Genomic DNA, 22,304 nt, shown 5'->3' on the forward strand with positions numbered 1-22,304 from the left:
TTTGCATTAAAACCTACAACCAATCGTTCACAAGTCTTAAATAATCAACAAATCAGATAACTAACTAGGTCGTGAGTCCTTTGGGAAAACGATACTTGGTCTTACCTAGTTTTATTACTTGATATGATTCGGTCACACTTGCCGATTGTTAAACAAGTTTGTGGCACCGTTTTCGGTGTTCATAAATTTGGCTCGATGGCGCGTTCGGAGAAGCCGAAGGCTGCGATAGGGAAGAACGGTGCAACGAAGTGAAAGGCGTAGAGGTAGGAGAGCCACGTGTCCGAGGGGGAATCAAAGGTCTGCCATGAAACGACGCCGTCGAAAGTGAGGAGGACGAGGTTTTTCAGAATCTAGAAGCTTGAGGGTGAGGTTGGTGGTGGCGGCAACGACGACGAATGTCCAGAGAGTGGTGTTGAAGTGGGTTAACTGACTGGTTGGGGTGAGTTCAAGGGATGAAGCGGCTTGGGAGGGGAGGGATGGAGGCGGTTGACGACCCAAATGGTGTTGGGGTTGGGCAAAGAGGTTCGGCGGATGGCGAGGTAGAATTTCGACGGGCCTGGGCTTGGGAAGAAATTGAAGAAGCCAAGTTGGAAAGTGTTGTTGAGGTTTTGCAGAGTAGTGTTGCCTTGGAGAATGATGGTGGCGGAGAGGAGGAAGTGTGGAGAATGAGAATGAAGAGACACGTCACCACACATACAACTTCAAATTGACACGTTATCACTGCACTATGCCAGATAATCAATCCCTTAACTCCGTTTGGTTCTATTTAACGGAAGGGACAATTTTGATGCAAAATTTAATAAGTGAGGACCAAGTTGCCACTTTTTTAAAACCAGGAACCAAATTGACACAATCGAGCAAAATTGGGGACAAAAAAGGCTATTAAGCCTTTGTTTTACTTGATTGTTCTTTTAACATCTATATAATGTGTCATTTTGATAATTTTATACTATTAAAATGAAATATTACAATTATGAGTATTCAATTTATATTAGATTATTAATTCGATTATATAATTTTTCATAAATATAATTAAAATATAACATAATCCATTATTTGATTATTATTTTGTGAAATACATATTTAATTTTCTTAAATGTTAACCTATAGATTATGTTGAAAATCTCGCTAATAACAGTGAGAAATAAAACTAAATTATAACCTATTGATGAGATATGCATCACTTTACTAAATTAATTTTATAAAATTGAGTTAGAATTTTAATATTTTAATATAATAATAAAATTGATTCGTAAAAATGAAATAAACTTAAATTCACTTTTTAATACGGTGATAAAATCATTCAAGTTTATTCTAATTGATATTTGAACATTTTAGGCCTTCTCAATTTTCAATTTAAGTCTATTTTAATTTCTATACTCATTATCTTCAAAATAAACACACAATATCTTTGGTGTAAAATGATATATTAAAAATATCATATCCATGAGATAAAATCATATATATATATATATATATATATATATATATATATATATATATATATATATATATATATATATATATATATATTATGGTCATTTTATATTGAATAACATACTTTTAAAATATATATAAATTTTAATTTATGATGCTAATATTTTTCTCTCATATTGACATAAAATTTCAGTATTTTTAATATTTTAGTAGTTCATGCAAAAAATCAAAATTTAAGAACTTGTAGAGACTTCAAAATATAAATAACTCTAAATTCAAATATTCGTTTAAGTGAGATAAGAAGATAAACATCAAAATTATCAATCACATAAATATAATTTTAAATCACTATTTCTTTTTAAAACTTTATGTAAAACGATAAATTATAATCTCTTAATATTTTAATGACAATTTGTGTTCGTTATCATGATGATGTTAGTCGGCAGGGGTAAAGTGTATCCAATCGAATCTTTTCAACGAATAATGTAACGGAACTTTCTAAAATGACATGATGTGAAGTTTTACAAAAGATACGTTATATTCATGTCTAATATTATAAGATTATATATATATATATATATATATATATATATATATATATATATATATATATATATATATATATATATATATATATATATATATATATATATATATATATATATATATATATATATATATATATATATATACTTTAACATTTTATAACATTTTAATATTATTTACGTGTTATTATATCATTAGTCGAAAATTATTTCACAATCAATAATAATAATAATAATCATAAACACCAACATAAATCAATCATAAAGTAACATATAGATCGTGTTAAAATATTATCAAATGTTATCAAATATTATTATTCATATTATTTATATATATATTTCTTATTCTCTTAATTTCTAGGTTTAACAATGAAGTTTCACATTTTTAAATATTTTGTTACATGAGTTCTAGTTTGACAAATTTCATATCAATATTTTAAAACTAAACACATTTTACATTTCTATTTAAGGTTTATCAAACATTTAACATTGCAGCGACTTTTATAAATGTGTGGATTGACAAATAATACATGTAAAATTTAAAAAAAAAAAGTTAAAAAAGTGTAAATTTTGTTTATTGTGACTTATTTTCATACTTTACTCAAAAAAACTTTATCATATATTTTATATTTTATCATTAAATTTTTAATTTAATAAATATTACCAGTAATGTTTTAAAAATGAAATATTTATTTTAGTTTTTTAAATCGGTCAAATAGTTTTTATCATAATGATTGTAACAGCTTAATTTTGTTAAGTATTCACATTGTAATTATATATTATGTTTTAATATCTTAATAACATTAGTAATTATAATTAAAATTAGTTTCATTACAGTTCTTAAACTAGAAATCACTATATTCTAAAAATGTGATCAACATAATTCATAGAACTCAACAATGTAAACTAAGAGCTTAATATATCTTTTTAAAAAATATGATCACGTGTTAGGCTATATTTAATATTATATTATTCAATGCGTTATCTTATCTCTACTCTTTACACATCATAAGGGTTATTAGTTTAAGCATGTCTTTAATTAATTCATCAATCAAACTGATCCTACAAGAATAAAAAAATCACATCAAATACATTTCATTTTTCAAACACTAACAATAACTTCATTATAATCATTAAGGTCACACTCATTCTCACTTTATTACAAATCATCTTTAACCTCTTTATACAATGTGATATTATTATAATTTTTCGGGTTAAATATGTTTTTGTCCCTTAAGTATCACACGATTTTGGTTTTAGTCCTTACTCGAAATTTTAATGGTTTTTAGTCCTCGTAGTTTTGAAACTATTAGTATTAGTCCTTAAAAATGGATGGCGTTAAGTTTTAGTAGATGTGGCAAACGGCGATGCTAGGTTTGATGACAGCTGCGCTCTGCACTCTCTGCCACGTTAGTTTTCTTTTTATTGATGAGATTAAGTGGCACGAGTTTTTGATTTAAATCAGATTAAGAATTAAGGTTGTTAATTGGGTTCTTAATTAAGGAAGAAGAGCTTGTTGCCATCGTTGAAGAAGAGGAGGAGCTGAAGACAATGAAGGACCACATCGACCTTGACTCATCACAAGCGAAGCAGCAAAAAGCGCGTGACTTCAAGGACCTCGCGGGAAGCTTCTTCTCCGCGGCTTCGGTTTTCAGCAAGAAATTGCAAAAGTGGCGGTAGAAGCAGAAAGCGAAGAAGCAGAGGATTGGTGCTCTTCCGGTGGAGAAGCCGATCGGGTGGCAGTTCCAGGACACGCAGTCGGAGATCGCCGACTACGGCTTCGGGCGGCGGTCTTGCGACACCGATCCAAGGTTCTCGCTAGATGTAGAGTGGTTCTCCCTAGACGCGAGGCAACTCTCGCTTGACGCTGGGAGGATGTCGTTCGACGACCCTCGGTACTTGCTTGAGGAGCCACGGGCGTCGTGGAACGGTTATTTGCTCGGACGGAGCAATTTTTCGAGGATGCCGACGATGTTGTCGGTGGTGGAAGACGCGTCGGTGCAGCATGTGATGAGGACTAATACGCAGATTCCTGTGGAGGAGGAGCCGGTGAATGACGATGAGGGCGTTCCTGGTGGGAATGCACAAACTAAAGAGTACTACTCTGATTCGAGTTCTAGGAGGAGGAAGAGTCTTGATAGGTCTAATTCGGTTAGGAAGAGTGTTAGTTTGGAGGTGGATGAGTTGACTAACAATGGAAGCGGTGGTGCGAATGGGAATGGGAATTTGAATGTGAATGCGAATGCTAAGATGACTCCTTCTGGAGTGGATTATGTGCAGGGCGTGAGAATAGAGTTTAATGAAAGGGAATTCAGGTCGAATTCAATGCGGGAATAAAAAGATTATGTCCTTGGAGGAGAAGTGCTTATTAATCTGATTTCGATCAATAACTCGTGCCACTTAATCTCATCAATAAAAAGAAAACTAACGTGGCAGAGAGTGCAGAGCGCAACTGGCATGAAACTTGGCATCGGCGTTTGCCACATCTACTAAAACTTCACGCCATCCATTTTTAAGGACTAATACTAAGAGTTTCAAAATTACAAGGACTAAAACCATCAAAGTTTTGAGTAGGGACTAAAACCAAAATCGTGTGATACTTAAGGGACGAAAAACATATTTAACCCTAATATTTCTTTCACAATTAATTTTTCTATTTCAACAGTTTCCCACCATTACTTTCACAGTCCAAATCAAATTACTCAAATTTTAATAACCATCTCAATTCATAAAATACCATATCAAACTCGTTTTTCTCAAAAACATTATCAACTTTACGCAAACAAATTTTTTTGAATTAACTATAAAATATTAAAGTTTTCAAAAATTATTGTAGCTACACAACAAAAGTCTCATCAATAACTAGTGCATGATTTTTGTTGAATATAGTGAATGCGTTGTTGACATCCAATGGATAAAGAAATCATTATTGAAGAGTCATCATGACTAAAAATAAACTAAGAAAAATTATCTTTGCCACACGGGAGAAAAAGTATATATAGACAGGTCAAAGGTAATGGTGATAAAAAGGAAGTCAAAAAAGACAACAACGGAAGAAGTCATGGATGAACATGAGAGAGAAACCTTAAGAATCTAATATTCTCCAATCAAGCACCTGAAAAGGAAAAAAAAGAGCAACATTAATGTTCTGAATAACTGCATGAGGAGAGACGAGACGTGTCACCATGCACGATGAAAAAGGAAGCAGATCCACAACTTTAAAAGGTGTTGGGAGCGCATAAGAGTTTCGATGAAGGCATTTGATGGCACAATGGTCGTCTAACCGAGACAATCAAAATTGTGTGATCATTGATCGAAACTATAACTCTGATAGTGGCAATTGTAGACAACAACACTATTGGCAACAACGGTAGACGATGTTGTAAGCGACGAGTATAGTAGCATAGACAACAAAAGTTTTTTTCTCAAAAAATATTCCCCTAGATACCATGTTGAATATAATGAAAATTATGTATGCGAATAATCTCTCCCGTATTAAATATACACATATAGTAGAAGAAATATAAACTAAGTTCAAAATACAAATAAGAAATAATAACAAACTAACTAAAGATAAAATAAAGATAATATATTTAATCATTTTAAAATAATAATTAGATAAAATTTCATTTATAAAATTGAAAAATTACATGCAATCTAGAAAAATTACATAAAAATTACATGTATAAGAAAAAACATATTTACTTTACAAAAATAACATAAATTTGAACGTACTTAAAGATGAAATTTATTAAGGTATTTGGTATAACTTTTCATAATGATCACTAGTCTTAGATTTTGAAGAAGATAAGAAATGAAGTTAAATTTTATGAAAGAGAAAAAGGAAAGGAAAAGAGAGAACTTAAATAAAATAAAAATTCCTTTTCTATTATAAAAAACTTATTTCTGATTCTCACAATGATGTGTATTTTAACAAATAATATGCGTTATAATTAAATAAACATATATAATTTTTTAAATGGTCGTTAATGATGATGTCTATATATTTACTTCTAGTCGGAACATTTGAGAAAAGAAATGACCAATTTTATGGTAAATATGCTTTTACTTTTTATATATGTAAATTTCGGTATTAGTTTAGAACTATTTATATTTTTTAAAAACTCTGTTTCTATACCTTGCAAAACACTGCACTAATACAGCTTTTTCATCATAAAATACTGTCTAAACCATTTAGAGATAAATGTGATAAAATACATTTTTTTTTACAAAAAAAGTTAGAAACTGATCAAGTATTTTAGAAAATAAAATAAAAATAAATTTTAAAGATTAAAAAATTAAATATATTTTTTGTTTTTAAATAATTTTAAAAATCATATTTTACTTTTAATATATAAATTAAGTTTAAAAGCTGAAATACAAATTTTGAAAATAATTTGATCCATAGAAAATATATTAATTCTTAAAAAATATCTCAATTCTAGTTTTAAAATAATATAACTTTTCTTTAAAAGTAACCGGGCCCACATCCGAATCAGTGCCTACGTAGATTGTGAAAAAATGTGATAAGCTTTGGGTCACACACACGGTCAGCAGTAACGTACAGTGACGTTTCAACTTCCTATACAAGTCAATTTCAAATACAGAAATATTCTGGAAACTTTCAACATTCATCTATTCAAACCATAAAATTCAAATATTAAAAATATTTCGCTTTCAATTTTGTTTTTTATATAAATTTAAGATTTAAAAAAATTCAAAAAATTACTTTCTACTCAAAAAATTTAAAATATGGAGTTTATTATACTACTTATTTCAATCTGGACCAACTTTATATTGAAATCGTTCTAAACAATATTGTTTAATATATGTTTTAATATAATTTACTAAAATGACTGAAATCGAAGTTAGATTTTGCCAACAAAGATAATCACGTTTTTAAACTTAAAAATTTAAGAAGAATCCAATTTTAGCCTTTTGAATTGTAAAAGTTATTTTAGTATTTAGGTTTATAAGTACACAGGTTCAGTATCTTAAAAATATTTTAGCAACTAAAAACAAATAAAACTGATTTAATCCCTTAAATTCTATGTTCAAAAACTAAAATAAAGTATTTTTTTTTTCAAATTTGAAAAACCAAATCCAAGTTCACTCCAAATGTTAAGGTTTAAAAACATTTTTTTAAATACTAGATTTAGTTGTAATTTCTAGACATAATACATGTTTTGATATCTAGAATCATGACGGCTCTTCAAATTTGTTTTACTTTTAAAAAAAATGTAAAATTATTTCATGCAGTTATTTTTGTTATTAACATTAAAAACTTTATCAATGTAGATGTTTTTTTATCAAAATTGAATGATTTGTCCAATTAGTGATTACGTGACATGATGAGATCAATTGACTTGACAACTAATGTGAGAAGGGTTAGGGTTCGTGCAAAGAGACATCACAGGGCCACCATGTTGCCATTAGCGCGCCATCACACTTGAGCAATCAAACCTCCCTAGTTATCACAGCATTAACCTCCATGCGCGAATATCGCACCATTTTCGTTCTGAATTGTAGAACCACCATCAATCTTCACTATTTACCAATCAGAAACGCATCAAACTTTAAATCGTGTCTTGCCTCCATCGCAACCATGCTCCTTCAATTGCGACAATGCTTGTAGAAACATCCCAAACCAGAATCACGATTCACCCCTTCGAAACCTAATCGCGAGTTCCTTCTCCCTCGATTCAAAACCTGCATTAGAAATCAAAAAAACTCAGCAACCAAATCGCCTAATCTGAACCTCCATAGCCAACATTCAAAAATCCTAACCTAAATAGCGTCGCAACGGTGAGTTCATCTCCTCCATCACCTTCGCGCACCGCAAGCAATTCTTCTCCATCTTTGTCTTCTCCACAAACTCGAAGAACCTAGATCGCGTTCTCGCAAACCACCACCATCTCCATCAATCTACATACCTGGAAATAGAGATGGAACCACAACATAAGAATCCCCTCTAATCACGCCCCCACGAGCTCCTTTGTGCAATGGAAGAACCAGCAGCCATCGCAAATGAGAGAGCATTTCTCGCGAACCCTAATTTGGGTGGGAAGAGGACTACCACGTGACAGTCCTTATTAGCTGAGATACCACGCAATCACTAACTGGACTGTTCATTCAGATTTGGCTAGGAGGACAACTACATCGTTACACAAATTGGGACATTTTTAAACTTTTTTTTAAAGGATAGAACAACTTTAAACAAACATCATGATTTGAGGAATCAAAATAGTATTAAACCTAATTTTTATTATGTATCATGTTCACAAATTTGTAAATATTTTTCATAATTTAAATTTTTTTCATCAACCAAAATGTTTTAAATATAAATATGAACACTATAAAGCTTTTTAATAATATCTTTTTAATAGTTATCACTTCATTTAAAGAAATAGGTGAAAAATTATCGCCATGAGAAAGGTAATTACATAAGTTGATTAATTATGACATTAACCACACTATAGAATTTGATCAGTGATGATTTATTTTAAAAACCCCTTAATTTGTCCTGTTTTCTTGATTTTTCATGAGTTTTCGTTTATATATATATATATATATATAATATTATTTTTAATATTTTATAACTTAAAATATATTAATTATTTTAATAATTGTAACATTTAAATTGTAAAATAACTAAATATTTATATATTAAACTAAAGCATAATATATTTCTTTTTTATTTTTAATTTATCTTTTTTACGCATTTTGAACTAAAATATAATTAATATCATATTACAGTAATATGTTTAAAAGCGTGATGAATTACTCGTATATTTACCCACTTTTTCTTTTGTGGAAACGTAATTATAGACAGCTTTTTATGATTGGTTACAAGGAAAGATGTTAAAAACATATTTAAAAAAATATTTTGCATTTAATTTATTAAGTGAATGAAAATTAAGAATTAATGTCTAATAATAGTAAATTAATATTTAACTTTAGATTTTTTATATCTATGTTTTTGGTAGTATTAATGTAATCATGATATATATAAAAAATAATTAGTAGTTTGAAATCTATTCAAAATTTGTTAAAAAAATAATTAAAATGATTTTAAGTAACTATTCACGTTTAATTACAGATTAAAAAATTCACTCAATATGAAAAATTAATTTTGAATGAAAACAACTTTAATAATTTTTATATCAAATAAAGTTTCATATTGGTTTATACCCATTTATTATTAAAATAGACTATTTAAACATTGGTTATTCAATTTTAATTAAAATCAATTTTACGAACTCAAATTCAAACTTAATATAAAATCAACCCAGATAAAACAGAGAAAGGATGAATAGATAAGTTTCAGTTCATCCTCAGAGCAAAAAAAAAAAACTTTACAGCAATATGTTTGTCCATATCCGAATCTTTTAAAAATGGTAAAAAGTTGTACGATTACAAAAATATGTAAATGAAAAAATGAGTATTTAATTATTTATTTTATTTCTAAAAGTTATGAATTTCATGGACAATTGGCATCAGAAAGAGAATAAAATAAAATTAAAATGGTAGGTGAAGGTGGTAATTTTGTAGAAAAAATGGGGTCCATTTGCCAACAACTATTGTATATAAACCAAACCAAAACAAAGGGATTGTACGAAACCATTTATGCTTAACTCATCTCTGTCTGTTTGCAGTAAATAACTCACCCTTCAACTATTGCTGTGCATCTCTTTCCCTCTTTTTTGTCAAATTCTTCCACTCAGCAGGTATGTTAGGAATCAGCATTTGTCTATTTGGTATAACAATTATTGTGTGCATTGGTTGGATTGTTTGGGGTTCAACTTTGATGAATTATGCAACTACAATATTTGCCATATTTTTTCTCTTTTTCTTGGATCTGGATTTGGCTGTGGAAAACCCATTAGAGAATTTTGGGCTGTGATGACTGGGGTTTGTCTGTTTTACTCAGTGATGAAGTGGGTAAGCATAAGTTTTTTTTTTTTTTGTTTTATTTGGTTGTTACTTGCATAGGTAGGTTCTTTATCCTATTTGCCCTCTGTGATGTTTTGTTATTTGGAAACTTGAATTATTGCTGGATACTTTGTTGAAAGGATTTTCCTGAGTGGGTGAGCACAATTTTGTGTTTGATGTATATGCTGGAAAAGTAATATGATGTGTTACATTTTTCTGGTCCATAATAGACTGGGGCAAAGTGATAGTGGGATGCACAACTTTCTGATATACTTGAAGAATTGGAGGTGCTTAGTCTATTTATAGGGTTCGGGTAGATTTATGAAAATGGTGCTGGGAGGTCTGAGAAACCTTTTGGATTCCCTTGGTGTATGCATATATGCTTTGAAAGCCTTAGATAATCTGCAATTACTAAAAATGGTACCAAGGTCCAAAGATAGTGTACCAGAGAATCTCAATCTGTAATGATAGTGGAAGACAAAAGGAATGCCATGTTTCTTTACTCTACTTTAGTCAATGCAAAGTCATGATTTGCAAAAAAGGAAAAATGAATTTTTAGTCTTCAATTAAAAAATAGTGACTAAAAGTACCAAAGGCTAAAATGGTTGACTTGATCCAATTGTTCACAATTAACAGTTTATGTACAACTTAATATGAATGCTTCTTCAGATAGTGGCAAACTAATGAACTCCAATCTTTAATACATTAGTGTGTAAGTATACGTACACTGTAAAGTTGGTTAAAAGATGGTGGTTAATCTGTTCACTATATCTCCTCATACTAGATTCAGATTAGTCTTGGTGACTTTTATTGTTTCTATTTTCATTTCTCTATGTGTAATTTTTAACTATTATTTTTTTCCAGGTCTCTCTGCCTGCCAATGGATGCTAAGTCTGCTGTAGAATTAATGGAGTCTTCTAACGAGGTTCATTTTTCTGGATTTCACATGGATGGTTTTGAGCAAAGAAAGGACAGCATAGAACAACCAACAACCTCGGAATCTGACATGTATAAACAACCTTTTGTCATAGGTGTGTTTTCCTGTGGTGGATTGCCGAATAAGTTCACGAGGCCTTGAAGTTGTGTACAGAGTACATGAACAAAATCACTTATGTTAAAGCACAATTTTGTACTAGTTGAATTATAGAGTTTCTTGACTTGAAACCTGTGCCTTTGTGTGAAAATTGACCTACTCAGGGCAGAAACATGTCTGCTTTGAATGTAAATCACAAATTCATCTTGTTGGAGCTATTAAAAATTAACATGAAGTTTAGTTACATAGCATCTGATATATGGCTTAGTTATGGGATGATACATTTCAACTAATATCAATGTCACACGGTCCTTTTATGCTTTTCAAATTCTGCCAATTAAATTGGACTAGAGCTTTTTCATAGCTCTAGGTGCTAAGTTTGGATACCTTGCCTTCAATTCTTACAACTTCTCCTTTATCTTAATGATTCTAACTTGCTTATGTTTTATGATGCAGGTGTTGCTGGGGGTGCAGCATCTGGCAAGACAGCAGTTTGTGATATGATCATTCAACAGCTTCATGATCAACGAGTTGTACTTGTTAATCAGGTATTGAATTATTTCTGTTTATACTTCTCAATTATCAAGTTGAAAAAATATATTAAAGTGATCATTGAAAACAAACAATTGATTGGTTTCTACATCAGGCCCTATATGCATCCTGTTCTATCCATGATCTGAATCTCTTGGGATTCTGTTTTCCTTTGATATTCAAAGAATTTTAAGGAATGTTTTTATTACCATTATTGTAAATTTGACCCCATTCACAACAAAATATATCATTTTTGTTTATTCTTATTCCTTTAGTATTCGTCTAAGCTTCTTTCTGACAATTTGCTGATATCAAGAGCACACATGTCTCTCTGCGTAATATAGTCAAAATATACTCTTATGTTATTTCTTTGCCTATCATGTCATTGATTATCTCTATTTATTCATTCTATTAGTTATTCCTTTCTTTCAACTTCTTTTTGGGTGGCATGTTGCCAAGTTTAGTCCATACATTTCTTGTGCTTATTTTGATACATTGAGCTTAATAAATAAACTATTTATGACAGGATTCCTTTTACCATAGCTTGTCTGAGGAGGAACTTACACGAGTACAGGATTTCAACTTTGACCACCCTGGTAGTTCACTTTTTTGTCATTACTGACATTCGTTCATATTAAAGTATAATGGAATGTTCTACGGCCTTGTCTCTTTTATTAACTTGCATTTTTTTACTTTTTAGAATGAGGATCCAAAACATTTGTTCATTCTCATGTTTTTGTTATTCTAGTAAACTAATTATGAACTCGTTAACTAAAGCTACATGCTAGTGAATTAAAACATTAGTTAATGATAATGCACTGACTTTTGAGATGTTTCTGTAAAAGTCAACGAACTTACCATAGTGATTGGATGACATTGTAAATATATTATAGAGTGAACACCTTTTTCTTTCTCTTAAAATGTTTCTGAAAATTGATGGGGTAGAGAGACAAGTGAAAATATTGACATTTTAATTTTATTAAAGGAACTGTGTTAATATTCCTGTACTTATGTTTTGATATTGAATCAGATGCTTTTGATACTGAGCAATTGCTGTGCGTTATGGACAAGTTGAAGCATGGTGAAGCAGTAGATATTCCGAAGTATGATTTTAAGACTTACAAGAGTGATGTGTTAAGAAGGGTATATCTCTGGAACTTCTGTTTATATTAGAAGTTTTAACCATTTAGTTAAAATGCTAAACAACTCAAGATAGACTTAATACTTGTGAAGTTGCAACATTCAAAAGAAAAGTTTTCTTCTTTTAGTACAAATTGAAGTATAAAATATATCTATGTGATAATTGAAATGCATATTTTAGCTTATAAAAAGTTGTTGTCATTCTATTTTCATTGTGTTGCTTTAACGTGTTTTCAGGTGAACCCTTCGGATGTCATAATTTTAGAAGGCATCCTTGCTTTCCATGATCCACGTGTTCGGGAGTTGATGAATATGAAGATATTTGTTGACACAGGTCCTTTAATATTGTTTTTCCATATTTAACTCAGAATTTATTTATTTTAAGTTGTGCTGCATTTGTTAATTTAAATGAGATATGTTGTAAGATTAACTTTTTTTCATCTCTTGGAATTAGTTTCTTCCCTTCCCCCTATAATTCACATTATGATATAGGAAAATTGTATTCTTCATATTGTTTTATATCATTTAAGAAACTTTGAGGGTTCGGGGCACTATGAGCCTATTTGTTACACTTTGACCAATCTTCATATTGTTACTTTTTTCATTTATTTGTTGGTCCTTTGTTACTTCATTAAATTATTATTGTGTGAGTCTCCTAGGTACTTTCTAAGCCTGTATATAAACTTGATGTTTAAAATTGTTGACCATCAAATTCCAACTTGTACTTGTTTTACTTATGTGTCTTTGTTGAAATACTGAGTTAAGCTGTTACTTCACATTTTAAAATGTTCAGTGCAGATGCTGATGTTCGATTGGCAAGAAGGATTAGGCGTGATACTAATGAAAAGAGTCGGGATATTGGAGCAGTTCTTGATCAGGTAGCAACTTTCTACAACACCATTTGCGTAACATCTTTTGACTATTTCTTGATTCTTTTTCATCTTGCTATATTTACTTCAATGCATGGATTTAGAAATATTACTTTTAGTTTCATGCTGCTGGTTGGTTACTGTGCAAATTCCTTAATATAGAAACATATGATTGTATGGAATTAAGTCATTAAAGATTCTTTTTGTTTATAAATATTTGTCAAGCTATGCTATTATTCATTAGATTTTCATGGTTAATATTAACCATTAATGGTTTGCAGCTGACTTTTATGTAATATTTATTGCAGTATTCAAAATTTGTGAAGCCAGCTTTTGATGACTTTATTCTTCCAACAAAGAAGTATGCTGATATAATTATACCCCGTGGAGGAGATAATCATGTGGCCATTGATTTGATTGTACAGCATATTCGCACAAAGCTAGGTCAACATGACCTGTGTAAAATATATCCAAATTTATATGTCATTCAATCAACTTTTCAGGTACCCCTTGATCATGGACATTTTCGGTGATCCCGCGTAGTAAACACCAATATTTGATTTTTACTTTTAAGTTACACCATCTCGGTCAATGCTAATATGCAGATACGGGGTATGCATACGCTGATACGTGATTCTCAAACAACAAAGCATGATTTTATATTTTACTCTGATCGGTTGATTCGATTGGTAAGTAAATAAGTTTGTTTTTTTTGTTTATGAATTTAATGGCAATATGACATCATAATAATTGAACTTGACCAGGTTGTTGAACATGGTTTGGGGCATCTGCCATTTACAGAAAAACAAGTAGTCACTCCCACTGGTAATCTTATCTTTTTAAATACTTTCCTCGTAAGATTGTTGTGATGTGCACGTTTCTGTGATATTTTTTTCTTTCTGATCTTTGTGGCAACAGTATTTAGATGAACATTTTTACTTCCGTATCTGGTTTTTTATTGCTGTTGTACATGCTCCGTTCTCTCCTTTGAATGCAAATTGTTGTGGATAACATGTACATTCGATGTCGAGGTTATCATGTGTTGGTGTATTGTCCCAAATGAGGAATACATAAGCTACGAGCGCTTTGCTATATTTTAAAAATGGCTATGGCTATAATTTTAGTTTATCTAGTTTTTGGTGCTAGATTTCTGTTATCCTATGCCTTAAATAGTAGTCTTGGCAGAGGTTCTAACATTATTGAAGTTGATTAAAAAATGTCAGCATTCGTGTATGCCCTCTAATGATTTATTTTTTCATGCCTCCATTTGATATGAAATAATGGTATTATGGCATAATGCTCTACTTCATGAATGAATCAATGTGGAAAGGAGTGGGTTCTTCAATGTGGAGGAACTTTATTGATGGTGTGAACAAACCAAATGTCTGTCATATTTTTGCATATGTTTCCTTGTAGTTGTCATATTTGTTATTTGATTTGTCTAAAACATTTAGTTTGTTCTCATTAGAACCTTCGCATGGTATGGTAACTGTTGATTCTTGTCCTCATGCAGGTTCAGTATACACTGGTGTTGATTTTTGTAAAAGGCTGTGCGGTGTCTCTGTAATCAGAAGGTATTAGTCTTGTCCAGAGCAGAAGTATCAAATCCATTATGAGGAATTATAACAATTCCAAGAAATTGAAATACCTAAATAGTTTGAATTACTCAATTGAATTCCTTTCATTTCTTAAATAGTTTGTTTGGATTATTAATTGAAATATTTCTTGTTTGGATAAAACAATTTAATTTCTATTTTAAGACAAACTCAACTCTATCTTTTTGCTCAATTGAGTTAGCTCAACCTTTGATTCAAGATGATTTGTATTGACTTTTAGTCTAGGTTGATTCGGCTCAACATTCGAGCTAGATCAACTCGACTCTCGACTTTCAAGCCACATGGACTCACTCTCAACTTTCGAGCCACATTGACTCGGCTCGACTTTCGAGTTAGATTGACTCGTCTCGACTTTCGAGCCAGATTGACTCAACTTTAGTTAGTTTGGGTCAACTTAGCTCAACGTTTGTGATAGTCGATTTGGCTCGACTTTTGGCTCGAACTTTGTCTTAGACTGACTTGTTTTAAATTTGAATTTTTTTTAATTGTTGTATCCAAACAAGAATTTTAAATTCTTCAAATAAATGAATTATCCTTCTACATTATTTCATCCAAACACAACATTAATGTCATTCCTTAAGAAATGGGGTTGATGTGAACTTGTACCTCCGCAGTTTATAATTTATTAGATTCATGTTCTGTTATCATATAATTAACGTACTCTCATTTCAGTGGGGAGAGCATGGAGAATGCTTTGAGGGCATGCTGCAAAGGTATCAAGATTGGTAAAATTCTAATTCACAGGGAAGGCGACAACGGTCAGCAGGTTTGTCCACTGCATGTATGCTTTTGCACAAATCTCAGTTTTATTTCATGGCACTGATATCTTATCTTTGATCAACGAGCAGCTAATATATGAAAAGTTGCCTAATGATATCTCAGACAGGCATGTGTTACTGTTGGACCCTATACTTGGCACAGGTTTGTCATTGTCTTTGTTTTGAAGGTGCAAGTGTGTGCTGCCTATTGCCACCATATTGAAGCAAGAACAGATTTAAGAGAAATTGATATTTGGTTTTGCTTCTTTTCATTGAATTAGCTTCTTAAACATTTTTCATCCTATAGGTAATTCTGCTGTTCAAGCAATTTCTTTACTCATAAGAAAAGGTGTTCCTGAATCCAACATTATATTTCTTAATCTCATATCTGTAAGTGTTGCCAATGTCTTGTTTCCTTTATCTCTTTTTCCTCTATTATTGTGTTATTTATATAATTTTAATTTTATCTCTGCATCTTTTCAGGCTCCTAAAGGTGTGCATGTTGTATGCAAAAGTTTTCCAAGAATAAAGATAGTAACATCTGAGATTGAAATCGGTTTGAATGAAGATTTCCGTGTCATACCTGGCATGGGGGAGTTTGGAGATAGGTACTTTGGAACAGATGATGATGATGAACAAACGGTTGTTTCTTCACAGTAGTTATAGTTTGGCAAAATCCATGATAATTTTTTATTACTGCCTTTGGTCTTCTAGAAAGCTGACTGAGATTTGCTTTGTGATTATTCTGCTGGGGTCTGAATTTTAGTTCTAAATCAATTTTGACACAGTTGGACCTTAGATCACCCTTATATTATACTCCTTCTGCTTATTCAAGTTTATGGAAAATTTTATTATATTACCTTTTTACTGCACTCTAGAAATTTTCTTTGAACTTGTGTTGAAGTTTGAATACTCAACCTTACTCTGTATATGTCGAAATTAATCTTATGTTTATTTGATAGATTGTATCTGGTTTAGCTTAGTTTCTACTGCACATGCAATATGATAATAGAAATGTATATATATGTCATATTTTAAGAATTATATACATAAGATAGTAAGTTCTAGGTTATGTAGATCGTAAGATAAGTTATCAAATATTTAAATTTAAGTAAATCTCCAAACAGGAAATTCTGAATTGCTTTATTAAGATTTAAATATAAGAAAAAGTAACTCATTCATATGTTTTTCGCAATAATGTAATACAACATTTGCTTATGGGTATGAAAGTTTTGCAACAATCTTCTTTTTTTCTTAATTTGTTTTGATAAATAGTTAATTCGGTATAACATTGATGTATTTTTTTGTACAAAAGAAATTATGATTTTATTATATATTTTTTAATTTTATTAATTTTGTTTGAATTTTATTAATAATTAAAATAATTTGGTTTTTAGATATTGTCATGTGTGTTTATTAAAATAAAATAATCTTAGCATGCGTAATAATTATCCTTAAAAGGATTGTTTTACCTTGTTTTATGATTTTGTAAAATTAAAAATCTTTTATGTTGATTGTAAGGTTAATTTTTTTTACAATGAAAATAACAATTCCTGAAAAATTAAATACATGTACATTGATATTAATTATTTAAAATTAATAGAATTAAAATTATTAAATTAAAAGTGTATTTTTTTTATTACATTATGAAAGAAATATATTAATATTTGCCGTAGGAGGTTTTCCTTTTCCTTTTTGCTATCCTTGTTGCTGGATGGGTATTTGATGAGATCTCCTGGCTTTCTGAACAATGTGGTGTAGGAGTGAGAAAATATCCTTAACCGATATCCAACCCCAAGAACATGTAAATATATATTTGGGTTGGATTTGATATCAGGGTAAAATTGAATAAAATTAATAACTTTTATATTAAAATTTTATGAATATCTCATCCAACCTAAATTTATATTTTTAATATTTATAAATTCCTAAATATATTTAAAATTTAAAATTTTATTCTTAATATGATTATTATGTTGAAATAATAATAAGTAATATAAAATCTATTATAATAATTATTATTAAAATTATACATATTAATTTTTTAGTTAGAGATTTACCTTATTTATGTTATTTATTCATAATAAAGATAGTTATTTCATTAAAAATGTAATTTAATATAAATTTGTAATTAAAAAAAAACTCAACTGACTTGTAACTTGAAAAGTTTGAATTCGACTAATCTAATGATTAAATTATGAAATATGAATTGTAAAGTATTAAATTTGAATTATACTGAATTTGTCAAGTTGGACAAATTGGATCAATAATCACATTGTTTAAGAATCGAAACATAAACAGTTTAACTAATTTTTTCTTCACTAAGGTGTTTTTTAAAAATAAAGGTGTGAGAAAGTAATCACTCATTATTTAAGCTATTGTTTCTTTTGAAAATTACTGTTGTCATGATTTTAATAATATCTTAAATAGAAGATTGAAATCCATTTAAGATAATGTTATTATTTTGGAACCTCCATTAGTATAAATATCGCTTATAACGATCAATATTTTAGGCTTTTAACGGTAAATTCGCAGAAGACGTCATATCAGGAGGCGTTAAACTGATGTCGAATTTTAAATTTGATGTTAACGTCGAATCTTGTCAACATACGACACAAATTTTGTTAATATATGACGTTAATCAATTTTGTTTGTTTTTGTGATCCTTTTTTACAACTCTACGAGATCCGAAAAGCAGAAAAACAACCAACTTTAGTTTTTGGTATTTTATAAAGCAAGAATTATGAACGTGTAACGTAGTATCAACAACAAACAACAACAATAAACAAGTTCAACCAAACAACAACAAACAAGTTTAAAAAAAAATAACAAACAAGTTCAACAAATAAGTTCTTCAAAATAAAAACGAAAACTAACATTCAAAAGATGAATTCATCGGAATAAGATGTCGTTACCAATGACATAAAAAGCAGAATGCACCTATGAAGAACAAGAGCACGAAAATAATAGGTCAAAACAAATGAAAATCATACATAAAGTAATTAATTAACATGCATTTGTATCAAATGAAAGAAAGATTACCTGTGATGGTCGTCAAACTTCGTTCGAGAAAAGTTTGAAAGAGAAAATGGTCTCGCGCGTTAAGATAAAGTGAATGAATTTTTAATCTCCCGCTCAAATTTTTATTGAATTCACTAACATTTTAACGTTGGGGCATTCGACGTTTTATATTCTTTTACGTCGAATTATAATTTTAAACGGCGTTTAATAATTGCATTTATTTACAAAAATATCACTGGTCATTTTTAAAATTAGCTATTCAGTAGTTGAACGTTAAATGTAAAACTCGTATAAATAAAATGATTTCTTACCTTAAGTATTTTATTTTGTGGTATTATGTAATAAATTGTGATGAGAATCAATGTTGAGAAATATTTAGGTAAGCGGTTTAACTTGGGATATGACATAGTGTATGATGGGTAGAAGGTAACAATATAATGTTGTTGCATGCTTTCTTCCTTGTGTGTTGGGATTAAAGTTAACATGTTGAGATTTATTTGAGACCCTTCCCGAAGTCCAAAATAGTCTTATGAGTAGTCAAATTAAAGATATTTGAGTCTAGTTTCCAAACAATAAGGAATCAACTCAATTGGAGTTTCGTAGAGAGAGTAATGAGCAAAATAGTCATCAAAGGTCAAAGCAAAGCAGCCTAGAGCGTGGTTAAACTTCCAATTTTAATAATTTTACTACAGTTAGCCCTGTAGTTCAAAAATTACGATTTTTGTGTCCAAAGAACGATATTTGAGTCTAGTTTCCAAAAAATCAAGAATCAACTCAATTGGAGTTCAGTAGAAAGAATAATGAGAAAAATAGTCATCAAAGGTCAAAACAAAGCAGACCAGAGCATGGTTAAACTTCCAAATTTTATAATTTTACTGCAGCTAGGCATGTAGTCCAAAAATTACGATTTTTGTGTCCAAAGAAAGATATTTGAGTCTAGTTTCCAACAAATCAAGAATCAACTCAATTGGAGTTTGGTAGAGAGAGTAATGAGCAAAATAGTCATCAAAGGTCAAAGCTGAGCATACCAGAGTGAAAATTGAAGTGTTATGATGAGCGTGGAAGTGGCTTCCAAAGCCTTGTTCCACTTTGCTTGGGTGGGCCCATATTGCTCCACTTTGCTTGGATGAACACATATTGTTTTCCACTTTGCTTGGGTGGGCACATATTGCTCCACTTTGCTTGGGTGGACACATATTGTTTTCCACTTTGCTTGGGTGAGTACCTGTTTTCTAGACTTAGGCTTGTAAGTAACCTTGGGGAGGTTAAAGCTTGGAGAGTGGAGAAGAGATTTTGGAGAGCAACCAATTTGGTGAGAGAAAGGAAGAGTCACCCTAGCCTTGGAGTTTTTGGACATCACTTGTAGGAGACCAAGAAGAGTGGAAGCTTGTTGTCTAGTGAGGAAAGAAACCTAAGAGCCTTTGGAAGCTAGCTTGGAATTGAGGAAAGTAGTTTAACTTGGGATATAACATAGAGTATGATGGGTAGAAGGTAACACTATAATGTTGTTGCATGTGATACGCGGGTAGCACTGCATACAAATATGATTGCATAAAAGAATGCAGTATAGTCTAGGATTGACTCCTAAATCGTCTTTCAATGACCAAATTGTTGGCTCGGGTTTTAAGTCAATTACGAGTTAGGGGAGTTTTGCAATTGTTTTTGTGTTTTTATATGCAGAAAAATTAAATGATGAAAGCAGTAAATTAACAAACTGTAAAAATAAAATAGTAAATAGTAAAAACGAAAATTAAACAGTAAAAACCAAAATTTGACAGTAAAACCAGAATGCACAATTCACCAAGATTTGAATTAAAATACGGAGACAGAAAACGCACAGTTACGAAAATTAAACTTTAAAGCGAAATTGTTTCTAAAAATTCCCTAAATGCCGTGACATGTTTGCTTGGTTTTATTAAAAAGATAAATGCACATTGGACATCAATTGCCGTGACCTTCTTACATCCATATCAAGTTGATTTTACCACAAAACATTTGAATTTCACTTCCACATACTCCTACCCTTTTTAACACTTCTTGTCATCTTTTTGAAATGAAAAGCAACTTGAATTTTTATTCTCCACATTCACACCATTCCAGCCACGGTATTCCTCTTTAAAAACAACATTTGAAAGACAAAATTAAATGCAAGAAAGGGTCCACATGTTGGACTAAATGTTGATGGAATTTTAGAAGAAAAATGATGTTGATTTTTTTACAGGAAAGAAAACTTTGCACGTATACAACCCTATTCTTCTCAACAATTAATGGTCATCCAAGAAACAAGAAGAATTCAAAACAAAACATAGGTACTGGAAATAAATTTTAACCGAGAGCTTCATTTGCTACACATCCAAATCAATTCAATCTCTTTTTCTCCTTACAAATTTTAATCACCTTTTTCCATGCTTCTTTTCATTCTCAACAACATCAAAATAAAACATTGAGCAATACTTCATTCTCTACCTTGGTTAGCCGTGAATCATTCAAGCATGAAACAATAAAAACATTCAACCAAATGCATAAAAAAAAACTAAATGAAGAAAGGAACATAGCTCTTAACAACCGTGAACTTTTGCAACACAAATCAAAAGAAAGAAAATGCTTCCAAAATGAAACTAACTTGCACAAACAAAGTCCAGATTACAATTTATAGAGTCCATACAAGAGTATTACAGCAGATGAACAAAAAAACTTAATGAAAAGATGAATAAAACCAGATGAGAAGACAGCAAGAGTTCAAGCTACATCATCCTCCATTCAGCAGTTGGTTTCCTTCTTCCTCCAATATCTCTGGTTGCTCACGGCCTCCTCCCAAGCTAGGAACCTCTCTGCGTTTTTCCACTCCAAACTCTCCTCTCTGCCTCACATCCAAACTCAGTAAAAGAAATGACAAGAACTCAGACCTCCCTCTAGCTCACGGCCTTTTCTCAAAACTCAGAACAAGAATGGTGTCTTCCTCTCTTCTCCACACTCAGAACTTTTCTCTCCTGCCATCCAGTCACCAAAAATCCGAACCTCACCTAGCTCACGGCTCTTCTCTTTTATGTTTCTAACCTCTGGACCACCTTCAGAAAAATTATTGTTTCCATGTCATCATTCACACAAAATGAAAGGCAAAGACTTCCACTAGCTTCTTCCAGCCGTAACCATGTGCTTCCTTGCCCATGCTGTAACGTGGTGTCCTCCTTCCTTTTTCATTTTTTTATTCATCAAGCACATCATTCTTCTGAATGTTCCACTCAGACACCACCCTTTGCTGCTGGTCATTCTGTTTTTCTGGATCTCTTGCTGGATCATGAAATGGTGCACCTCACATGCTTCCTCCAATACAGAAAAAATATGAGATGTGCTTGCTGCTGTGCTGGACTTGAAGTGCTGAGAATGTGCCGAGAGTTTGTGTTGGTTGCAAGCCATGTGCT

At 30.9% G+C, this 22,304-nt stretch overlaps 2 protein-coding genes and 1 long non-coding RNA gene across 5 annotated transcripts; 2 read left to right on the forward strand and 1 right to left on the reverse strand.

The window, feature by feature from the left end:
- Positions 1 to 452: 452 nt before the first annotated feature.
- Positions 453 to 4,319, forward strand: LOC108321906 (protein OCTOPUS-like). The gene is made up of 3 exons (XM_017553814.1): positions 453 to 656; positions 3,486 to 3,629; positions 3,726 to 4,319. Exons 1-3 carry the CDS (start codon positions 453 to 455, stop codon positions 4,317 to 4,319), a joined length of 942 nt encoding a protein of 313 aa, XP_017409303.1.
- A 2,927-nt stretch (positions 4,320 to 7,246) lies between these two features.
- On the reverse strand, positions 7,247 to 8,110 carry LOC128197315 (uncharacterized). The gene is made up of 2 exons (XR_008249703.1): positions 7,770 to 8,110; positions 7,247 to 7,691 (listed from the first exon to the last, which is right to left on the reverse strand). It is a non-coding gene; the product is annotated as an uncharacterized LOC128197315 (long non-coding RNA).
- Positions 8,111 to 9,596: 1,486 nt separating this feature from the next.
- LOC108321916 (uridine kinase-like protein 4) lies at positions 9,597 to 16,728 on the forward strand. Of its 3 annotated transcripts, none has more exons than XM_052878654.1 (15): positions 9,597 to 9,709; positions 10,779 to 10,945; positions 11,404 to 11,495; positions 12,005 to 12,074; positions 12,509 to 12,621; positions 12,856 to 12,952; positions 13,417 to 13,496; positions 13,796 to 13,990; positions 14,093 to 14,176; positions 14,252 to 14,312; positions 15,001 to 15,061; positions 15,776 to 15,869; positions 15,952 to 16,024; positions 16,169 to 16,251; positions 16,345 to 16,728. In XM_052878654.1, exons 2-15 carry the CDS (start codon positions 10,795 to 10,797, stop codon positions 16,519 to 16,521), a joined length of 1,431 nt encoding a protein of 476 aa, XP_052734614.1. In that variant the 5' UTR covers positions 9,597 to 9,709; positions 10,779 to 10,794; the 3' UTR covers positions 16,522 to 16,728. The 3 variants fall into 3 exon arrangements, with proteins under 3 accessions (XP_052734614.1, XP_017409320.1, XP_052734615.1); XM_017553831.2 differs by lacking the exon at positions 9,597 to 9,709 and adding an exon at positions 9,773 to 9,923; XM_052878655.1 differs by lacking the exons at positions 9,597 to 9,709; positions 10,779 to 10,945 and adding an exon at positions 10,987 to 11,005.
- The last annotated feature ends 5,576 nt before the right edge of the window (positions 16,729 to 22,304 follow it).

Source organism: Vigna angularis, chromosome 6, assembly GCF_016808095.1.
Source record: "Vigna angularis cultivar LongXiaoDou No.4 chromosome 6, ASM1680809v1, whole genome shotgun sequence".
In the NCBI taxonomy this organism is placed as follows: Eukaryota; Viridiplantae; Streptophyta; class Magnoliopsida; order Fabales; family Fabaceae; genus Vigna; species Vigna angularis.